This window comes from Bubalus kerabau, chromosome 20 (assembly GCF_029407905.1).
Source record: "Bubalus kerabau isolate K-KA32 ecotype Philippines breed swamp buffalo chromosome 20, PCC_UOA_SB_1v2, whole genome shotgun sequence".
In the NCBI taxonomy this organism is placed as follows: domain Eukaryota; kingdom Metazoa; phylum Chordata; class Mammalia; order Artiodactyla; family Bovidae; genus Bubalus; species Bubalus kerabau.
In genome coordinates this window covers 51,536,888-51,547,219 of record NC_073643.1, presented here as the reverse complement: position 1 = coordinate 51,547,219, position 10,332 = coordinate 51,536,888, and the positions used below count along the sequence as shown (strand labels likewise).

Below are 10,332 nucleotides of genomic sequence, written 5' to 3'. Positions count from 1 at the left end.
TAGGGGTTCCTCGGAGCCCCCATCCTGGGCCCTGGGCCCTGGGGCCCACTTTACTCCACAGGCACCATCTTAGGGTCCCTCACACCTTGGTCTTCTGCGGCTCCCACCTTCTCGGGCTGAGGGACTATCCAACTAGATGGGGGTGCATAGCCCATGCACCCCTCCCCTTCACCCTTGGGAATCCTCTGCCAGCCTGCTGAGGGAAGGAGAGCCCTCCACATGACCAGGGTTGTCACCAACAGGCCCGACTGTCTGACCCCAGTGTGGGAGGCCCATGGGGTGCTTGGGGGCCCCACTCTCACCCAGGGCCCTGTCCAGGAGTCCCCGCCCCCAGCCCAGCCCTCCACCCTGGGACTGGGGTTCACCCCTCATTTCCACTTATGCCAGCCTGCAGGCTCCGTTCTTTAGCGGAGGGTCTGGACGTCACTTAAAGTCCTGGTTTGAGATTGTGCAATGCTACAGCTGTGCAGTCCTGAGAAAACCAGGGCATTTGGTCACCCCAGTGACCAAACCCTCCAAACCCTTCTGAGCCCTGCAGGTGGGTTCCCACCCACCCACTGCTGCAAACTTGTGCTCTGGAAAAACACATTTTTTTTTTCTCTTTTGTGTTTCAGACACAGGTTCTATGGGTCTCAAGCCCCCTCCCTCCTCTGGTCCCATAGTTCCTGTCCACTTGGCTCTCCAATCAAGGGGATAGCAGGCGTGGTGACACCATTCCACAGCTGAGGTTCAAGGCCGCAGAACAGCCTTGAACTCAGCACCAGAGGCATGTCATTGGACAGATCAAGGAAAGACAGCCGGGCTGCCTCCTTATGGCTGGGATCCAAGAGATACCCTCCCTCCCCGGCCCCTCACCCATCCCACCCCTGCTGGGGCTTCATATCCTCAGTGTCACAGGCTCACACTCTCTTTGTGTAAACGTCTTAATTACATCTTTAATGCTCTCACATGGAGATGCTGTGAGTTAAATTACAGTTTCTGCGCATCCCAAATTACCCGCAGCCCTCCAGTTGGCTCCAATGCTAACGTATTTATAGCATCTAGAGGAGGAAATAAATCCAGAATCTTCCCCACGAAGGCCTCCTTGGCCCTCACATCCTGAGGGTGGTATTTGTCCAACAGAGGGTTCGTACCTGCCACCTTCCTGTCCGCTCCCACCAGCGGAGGACAGCGGCGGCGAGGCTGGGCAAGACGGGGGTGCTGGCATGCTCCTGTGCGCATGCGTGCCCTGCAGAGACGCGCCAGGCTCTTGGGGTCTGGCTTGACCCAGATGCCCCAGACTGGCAGAATTTCTGTGGGGCACAGCGTGGGCAGACCAAAGGTGATCAGAACCCAGACTAGGTCTCTTCTGATCCGCAAGGGGCCATCCCCGCCCTGTTTCAGGCAGTCTGATCTTGCAACCCTTTGACCGCTGCCCCCAGACCGGCAGCTTCTCCCCCAACCCTGGATCCCCAATAAACACTAAGACAGGGGGACTGTTCCCGAAGCTGCTTACTGGCTTGTAGAGCCCAGTGAAGAGACGCAGTGGGCAGTGGACCCTTGGCTCGGCTTTCCCCCTCCCGCCAGTCCCTGAACGCTGATGTCAGAGAAGGGGTGGCCTGCTTGATGTTCCTCTACACACCTTGGGGTGGGGGTCGGGGGGAGGGTGGAGCCAGTGCGGGGGTCTCCATCCTGCCCTCTGTGCTGGCTCAGGCGCGTGTCTGCAGATGGGCACGGCGATGTGCATGCAGGGGGCCTCGCTGCGGGTCTGGCCCCCGCATCCCTCCGCACCTGCCCCCCCACCTCCCCTCCCCCTCAGCTCTCCTCCGAGCTTAGACTCAGCCCATAGCCGGCCAACGGGGAGGGGTGGCTGGAAGACCTCATGGATCCCCGTCATATGGACAGACCTCCTCTTGGCATGGGGGGCAGTGGGGAGGCCCGTTTTAGAGCCTGGAGAGTCGGCAGCTGGGTCCTCAGAACAGCTGGGGCCTCGGCAGGGCAGGTCCTGAGAGTCGGTCTTAGTGATCTTGGAGTGGGCGGCTTTGTGGGCACTGCAGCAGATGTCTTCATCAGACGTCCAGGCTCATCCCTGGGCTATTCATGCATGGATGGCATTGGCCACATCGGTGAACACCAGCCTACTGGGCCTCTGCACTGGGCCTTGAGAGGGGAGCGTGGTCTGCACAGAAACAGTCAGGGCATCAGGGACCTTGACTGAGGCCAGGCCCTCTCTTACCCAGTCACCTCCACCCTCTGCTGCTTACTTCCACTTGGCACCCACTATGTCTTCTGCCTGGAATGCCCTCCCATACGCTCAGCCAAGAAATATGACCTGACTCAAGTGATTCCTCCCATGACTCCTCCTGACAGCCATCCCCAGTCTTGCCTTCTCAGCCAGAGGCAGTGCTTTCCCTGGGGTCCCAGGATTAATTAGACATGTACCACCTTCTCCCAGCAGAGGGGGCTCACCTCTGCACCCCAAGCCCCAAAACTGCAGCACAGGGGCTGGCACAAGGGGTGCACAGGAAACGACTGTCAAATGGCCAGTCGTCCCAAGAGTTGGGTGGACAGAGATTCTCAGCCCAATATTCTGAATATCCCAAGGAGGTGTGAGTCCTGATCCAGGTACACAGAACTGGTAGCCAAACCAGAGGGTCTCTGACTCCCAGCCTGCACTTTTCCTGAATCCAGTCTCCCAAAGCTGCCTCTGTGGGGCTAGATTCCTTAGCAATCTGTGGGATCAAGGCCAGGAGGGATGCAAACGGGCATCACGGTGCAGAGAGGCCAGGTCTCTCCATGGGGCTCTGGCCCCCGGACATCTCAGGGACTGCTGGCAAGTGGCCGGGCAGCCCAGTGCCTCTGGCAGGATAACCACACAGGTACCCAACCCTGTGGACATGGGAGGTGTCTGCCCAGGGTCTGCACCTGCCTGGGGTCTGCCAGTTACTGGGAACCCACCGGTCTACTCAGAGGTGCCAGAATCTGATCCCAGTGACAACTCGCTCAGCATGCAATCTCAGGAAGCAGAGGAACCCAGGGTCTCAGCCTCCCAACATTCCCTCCTGCCTTCCCCCTAGTTTCAGGGGTGCACCCAAAGCAAGAATTGGTATTTTTTTCACTTGCAGATGAGAAAACTGAGGCTCAGAGAGGCCAATGGACCTTCCCAGGTAACCAGGTGATCAGGGGCAGAGCTGGCTGGACCCCAAGGCTGCCCCAGCCTGGCTGTGCAGTGATCTGTGGGGGGCCAAGGAGCAATTCCACCCGTTTCTAATCCAACCTGACAAAGCCCATATAGCTGCCACCTGACCACATGGCAGGTGTTAGAAAGCTGCCCGGGAAAGGAGGGAGGGTGGGGCGGGAGAGCCACGAGTGGCCTGCGGGCTGGGTGGAGGAGCCTGCCAGCGCCCACCTTGCCCTGCATGGTCTGCCCAGCGGTGGCGGCCTGCACAGAGGCAGCGTCCCGCCCATGCTCCAGCAGCTCCTGCTCCAGTTCGTCTTGCTCCTCCGTGGGGTCGAAGTTGTACATAGGCATGAGCTGATGGCGTAGCTTCTCCAGCCTGGGGGTGGGGGCAGAAAATGCTGGGGGCTGGGCAGGCCCTTCCCCTCCCACCAGCCCTCCAGGCCCTGCCTGCGCATCCACAGACACAGTCCTATTTATGGTCCTAAAATTTTCCCCAGGATTCAATGAGAGACATTTCTGCGCACATTTCTGCTCCTCGGATGGGTGGCCTGGGAGGGAGAGTTATCCATTCCTGGGGCCAGATGGGGCCAAGGGTCACAGAGCTGTCATCTGTGGGGGCCATGCGGACTGGCTAAGCCAGGGGCTTATGTGGTCCGCAGCCTCTGGGGGGCCTGGGGTGGGGAAAGGGGAGTCGATGGAAGCAGGGCAAGGGTGGTTCAGCCCTCTCCAAGGGAAAGTGGTCACCCCCAATCCTGAGTGGGCAGGAGGGACCCTGACTCCCTGACTAGGCAGAGGGACCTTCATGGTGGGAGGACTCTCCTTCCCAACCCGTGTCCCTAGAGTCCAGCCCAGCACAGCCCACGGGCTTCAGTCTTGGGGGCAGCCGGGGAGTTACCTCTTCTTCTTCCTGATGTACAAAACCTGCAAGAGAGGGAGGCAGCATCAGATGGCCAGGGAAGGAGGCCCTAATTAACCCAGCAGTCCTTAGGACAGGGGACACACGGAGGCTGATGAATGGGAGACCTCTAGGACCCCTGTCCTCAGTGACCCCATCCCATGGACACCTACCTCCTACCCCATTTGGCATTTACGAGATGCTGAAGAGCATCAGAGGTGGGGAGCAACCCTGCCTGGGAAAACCACAGTCAAGACTGGCCTGGGGACTCACAGGCCCATCCTGCCAATACTGACAGAGGCTGCAGCCACTCAATGCCTGCCTCAGCCTCCTCAGGGCTGAAGTGTGTGTGTGGGGGTGGGGGGGGGGTGGGGGGGGGAGGGGACTTCAGCACACCCCCTCCTCTCAACTGTCCCCAGGCACAATACTTTTCCCCATGTATAGGTAAAAAGTACAGGTGACAGGCAAAGGCCAGACTCGGCAGGGCAATGGCTCTGGGCAAGGCTCTGGTCTGGGTTCCTGGGGTTTCCGGGGAGGTTGATGGTCCTCAGTGGAAAGGGGTTGAGGAGGAGGACCTGAGGCCCTGGACATCAGCCCAGACCAAACTCCTGAACCCTGATGCTGGAGGAACCTAGGAAGACCCCTGGGTCCTCACCCACGATTGTACAGACTTGGAGATAAAGGCCTGGGCAGCCTGAGAAAACATCCGGGACCCAAGAGCTCCGGGCTGGAGCAGGAAAGCCTGGTACAGGGCAGTAGGGGTGGGGGAGGAGGGGGAGGAGGTGGGAGGAGGGGAGGAAAGAAGTGGGGAGGAAGGGGAGGATGGGGGTGAGACACGGGTGACCACCTGGGCAGGGACCCCAAGGACATCTGCCACTATCTTGCTCATCCCTAAACTGGTGTTTTTTGACTCCCAGGAACATGACCACTTCTGCCTGGGGGAAAGCCCTGTTCCAAGAGTCTGTCCTAAATCCGCTGTGGCTCCTACACTCTTGGTGGCTCATTCACAGCTTGAATCTGGTTTGTTTCCAGCCTGGCCCAGAGCTCCTCCTGCTGCTCATTCCTGGGGGACCCCAAAGGTGGGAAGAAACTGAGGTGCCCCTTGCTCCTCCTTCCACCCCCAGGATGTGAGCAGGCCCCTTGCTCTCCTGTGAGTGGGAGGTGACAGGAGCTCCAGGTCTCTGGCCCAGCCCCTGCCTGCCCTGAACCAGCAGCTCCAGTCCCAGTGGTCTGCACTCCCTGACCTGCCCCATGGCCTGGGATACAGAAGGATCTTCAAGAGATGCTAGAACCAATCTCCACCCTTCATCCTTGCTGCTCCTTCTGCCCCAAATAATAACACCTTCCCCCAACACACCTTCCTTTCCAAATCTTTCCCACCCTTCACTGTCGAGCTGCAGCCCCACCTCTTCCAGGAAGCCCTCCAGCACTGCTCCTCTGATGTGAAGCACACTGCCTGGCACTGGTTTGCTCCTCCTTCCACACAGCATGGCCTGGCTCACGGCTGGCATGAGGGCAGATTCCCTAGTACTCAAGGAACCTACCTCTCTGGACCTGTCCCTGGCCCAGGAGCTGTTTCCTGCCCTCCACTGCCTTTGCCCCATAAGCTCCCTATCTCTCTGCTTTGGGACATAAAGCTATACACCCTGGCCCTCTGAATGTGCCTCCAGAATGAAGAGTAAGGAAGTCTTCCCAAGTTCCCAGGATGAAATCTTTGGGTCTAGTCCCTGCTTTATCCCTGAGGTTCTGGTGGCTCTGCCTGTTTAACCACCACGTGGGTGCCAAACATTGGCTTTCTGCCTTGCCCCTGCCCCAGAAGGCTGTGCAGGCCCTGGCCTTGCTCTGTGTGCTGTGTCCTGGCCCTGCCTGCTGGACAGCAGTTGCTCCCTGGCAGCGATCCGGAACCTGTGGGGCCCATATGGTGACCACGGTTTACCAGCAGCTCCAGCCATGATGGACCATCCACAGCCCTATTTGTCAGAGCAACATGCTCCTAGGTCTCAGGCCGGCTGTCAGGGCCCGTGAGGGGCAGCAGGCCGAATGCCACCACTGCCGGGCCTGCTGGGGGACCTACGGTGCACCCTTACCCTTCCAGGTCTCAGCTTACGCAGTCTCCCTTGGTGACATTCTGAGTGTCCATGCATTGTCTTAAAGAGGGAGTCCATGCCTGGTTTTTTTGGTTGCAGGATCTTAGTTCCCAACCAGGGACTGAACCCGGGACCATGACAGTGAAAGCACCAAGTCCTAACCACTGGGCCACAGGGAATTCCCAAGGGAGAGACCATATTTTCAGCGGCAGATCTCAGATCTGGAAGCATTGTATCCACTCTCAGGGGGACACCTGGAGCCTCAGCCCAGCTCACCTCTACCCTGATTCCTGTCCAACTCTGCCCCTCCTGTGACACTGGGGCCAGGTCTCCATTGTGAGGTCTCAGCCCTAATGTTGCCTCCTCAGCTGTCCCTGACCACCAAGTCTAGGAAGGCCCCCAATCCCCACCCAATTCCCCAAGCCAGTCTGTATGGGCTTCCTTGGCACCTTTGGTTGTATCTATCTCTCACTCCCTGTAAGAACTGCAGAACCTTTTCTCTCTCATCCCTGGGGTCCTGAAGGCTTGATCCAGGGCAGGTGCCCATGAATTAATTGCCAAGGGAACGAATGAACACTGCCAGCAGGCTGCTGTGCCCAGAGCATCCTATCCAGACTCTGCAGCCCATGATCTTTCCCAATTATTTTCTGGCCTCTACTCCTGTAAGGCCCCCATGCTCACTTGCCTCGCTGTCCTGCTCGCTGCTCACAGAGCCAGCTGTCTGCTTCCACACTTCTGCCCATCAAGACCCTCCATCTGAAACACCCTCCGCGACAACTCCTTCACAACCCAGCCCAAAATGCCATGTGTTCCTCAGAACCTTTTCTTTTTCTTCCGATTATAGGCAGCCTCTCTGGTCTCTGGGCCCCCATATAAACAAATCCTTGGGAAAGGGAAGGATTGTACTATCACTAACAGACCATTGTGCTCTGACTAGATTCTCTAAAATCTAACTGCTGATCACCCTTCTGCCAAGTGACAGCCATGTGGGCCAGCCCCAGCCTGCCCCAGCTCTCACCATGGCCACAGTCAGGCCGATGACGGTGATGATCCCGAAGGACAGAAGCATTGTGCCCACACCGGTGGTGCCACCAGCCACGTCAGGGATTCTGGTGTCATTAAAGCTGGTGGCTTCTGGGCTGAGGGTGGTGGTCTCGGAAGCTGGCCCGTCTGTGGCAGGCTCTAGGTCAGACTCAGAGGTGGGAGGGCGGCTGCTGATCCAGCCCCTAGCAGATGGGATCCTGGAGTCCATGCTGATGCTGAGAGACTGCTTGTGGTCAGCCAACCTGCCCACTCACTTTTGACACCGGGGGTGTCCCAACCTGCGGCCCCCACTACCCATACAGGGGGCCACGTCCTTGAAAGGGAGCTCCGTGGGTGCTGGAAAGAAAAAGAAAAAAAACAAACAAACATGAGACTGAGGACAGGACTCTGTGGTGAGATGAAGTCCCCCTAAGTTCTGAAGACACAGGGGAAATCAAAGTCTGAGGGCAAGGGAAAGTTCAGGGACCATCGGGATATGTGCTTCATATACTATAGATCCCACGTGCATTTAGGGACGTGAAAATGAAGCCCTGCCCCCTCTTTGTGGGTAAGATGATCACAGCGACCATACTTGGAAGATGTGAAAGGTAGTGGGGAGGCTTGAAAGAAAAAGTCCACTCCCCACCCCAGCCCCTACTCCCCACGCTCTTCATCTTCATTCGTCCTGCCCCGCCACCATCCCTCACCTCCTGCTTGGAGAAAAAAAAAACAACACAAAACTACAGCTTTTTCCTTGCACAACGATCAGACAGGCCTGTCTGTGAATTCCGGTTCAAGCCACTTAACTGAGTGACCCTAGGAAAGTCAACCATCTCTTTCTGCCTCAGTTTCCCTGAGTCTAAGCTGCAGGCATTAAGGGCACCTCCCTCACAGAAAGGGTGAGAGGGTCACTGACATCAGAATGAAGTAGTGCCTAGAAATGACTTAGCTCAGTACAACCCTTATCCACAGTAAGCACCCAGTAAGTGTAAGCTCTTCTCCCTCTGGCCACTCGGGGCCACAGAAGCCCCTGCACCCACTCTGCTGTGTGTTGTCCAGCCTGTGCTTGGAGGGACAGGGACAGGTGTGGCAAGGCCAGAAGACAAGAAGGAGAGAGAGGCTACATTCAGGGCCTCTGATGGGCTTTCTCTGTAGGCTCTTGGGTCCCTGGACCCCTACAAGGGAGCCAGAGGCTGCCAGGGACCAGGAGACAGTCAAGGAGAGTGAATCTTCAGAGGTAAGAATGGAGCTCCCACTCTGAAATGACTTCTCCTACCCATCCCTCTTCCCTTGGGAGCAGAGGGTGGGCAATATGCCCAGTCCAGGCTGTGACTTTGGCCTTCCCAGGCCAAAAGGCCCTGGATAAGACCGAGTGGAAAGAAGTCCCAGCCAAACTGCAGAAGGGCAGGCCTAGGGAGAGGAGGAATGCACAGATCATGGCTGCATACACACGCTGTGTGCTAGCTCATGGGTATATGTGGGATGCCTCCCGTGTGGGTGCATGGGTGTGTGTGAGGTGGGCACACACCCAGGATGGCCCCTTAGGAAGGGGCAAGGCTGGCATAGAAACATGGGATGGGAGAGGCTCATCGCCGGTCTCTGTCCTCTGCCTCTAGGTAGGCTGGGCTTGTCAGGAGTCCCAGGTTCTTTCTTGGTTCTGCCACTGACCCCGAGATGTGACCTTGGGCCAGACCCTTAACACTTGCTCTGGGGCTGTGTTTATTCTTCCTTCCAAAGGAGAGAAAGAGCCCTGCTCATCACTGTTCAGGACTGCCTCATGTTCCAAAGGGCAAGAGAAGGAATCGGGGAGGAAAAGGGTTGGGCGCTACGACCTCCGAGAACCCACATACCGTTCTCCACCAGGTTCATCATTCCTCGCTACTCCAATCCCCATCCCCACCTTCGCCCCTCTGATTCCTCCATTCTTGCACAGAAGCGGCGACCTCAGCACTTACTTAATCCTCTCTGGGGCGCCGAGCTCAGCCGGAGAGGTTAGGGGTGGTGGCGACCGGCAGGAGGCGGGGGCAAGGTTGGGGGGGGACCCCCCAGGTCCTAGGGTAGGGGGCGGCGGGTCCGACCAGAGGTCCGCCCTCCCTGGGTGGACCTCCTGGGCTGTGCCTGTGACGTCGCACCGCCCACAGCCGAGCGCTCGCTCTGCCAGCCTGGACAGGGACAGGCCGGGCCGGGACCCACCGCGGGGGTGGGGCTGAGACCAGCAGCCTGGCGTCTCCGCGATGCTCCAGCTATTCTCCTCCCTGCCAGCCCCGCGCCCCCGGCCCCGGATTGGTTGTCAGGCCCAGAGCCGGCTCTGTATTGGTCCGCTGGCCTGCCGCTCAGATCTGGCTCTGCCCCCAGCGAGAGCCGGAGCCGGGTCGCAGTTCTTGCAGACCACTGCTCATTCTCCCTGGCCCACGTAGAATCGCGCGGGGGACTGTGGGCGGTCAGGCCTTTCTTAGGGCAGAACTCTGGCCACCGGCTAGCCCGGGCTTCATCTCCACCCGGACAGACTCGCGCTTCCCTAATGCAGGTGGGCACAGGTTTGGGGAGAGCACTAAACTAGGAGTCCTTGAGCCAGCGTTGAACTCTGGCTGGACGCTCCATTAGCTTGGTGAACTAGAGCAAGATGCTTCTCCTCCCTGGCTCTCAGCTTCCTGCTCAGATGGGCTCTGGTGTGAGGGCTGTTGGTAAATGGTACCCACCTCTGGCTAGAAATGAGGCATCTTTCAGAGAAATAGGGAGATGGAACGGTATTATTATTGGAGAGGAATTATTGGGCACCTGGACCCAGGAAAACCTATATATACCCCTCCATCCAGAGCTCGATTACCTCTAGAGTGAGGAGCTTCCAGATACCTTCTAATTCTCAGGTTTTCAGAGGAACTTTTGGGGATCGCTTGTTAATAGCTTGTTACAAATACAGATCCCTGGGTCTGGGACGGAGCCTCGGAAACTGCATGTTAACAGTAGTTTAGTCAACAGTGATCTAGTTAACAATAGACTCGAGGGCAGGGGGGAGTGGCATTGGCAGGCCACACTTGAGAGACCCTGCCATGAATTTTATAGGAGCAACTGAGGCACACAGAGAGGACCTGGACAAAGCCCCCCGACGAGTCAGCATTCAAACCCTGGTCTACTAATACTTCCAATTTAGAGCTGCCTGCTCCAAA

General features: G+C 57.8%; 1 protein-coding gene across 1 annotated transcript; it reads right to left on the bottom strand.

The window, feature by feature from the left end:
- Positions 1-1,806: 1,806 nt before the first annotated feature.
- C20H3orf18 (chromosome 20 C3orf18 homolog) lies at positions 1,807-9,348 on the bottom strand. The gene is made up of 5 exons (XM_055557902.1): positions 9,121-9,348; positions 7,161-7,522; positions 4,056-4,081; positions 3,389-3,536; positions 1,807-2,158 (listed from the first exon to the last, which is right to left on the bottom strand). Exons 2-5 carry the CDS (start codon positions 7,392-7,394, stop codon positions 2,078-2,080), a joined length of 489 nt encoding a protein of 162 aa, XP_055413877.1. The 5' UTR covers positions 7,395-7,522; positions 9,121-9,348; the 3' UTR covers positions 1,807-2,077.
- Between the last annotated feature and the right edge of the window lie 984 nt (positions 9,349-10,332).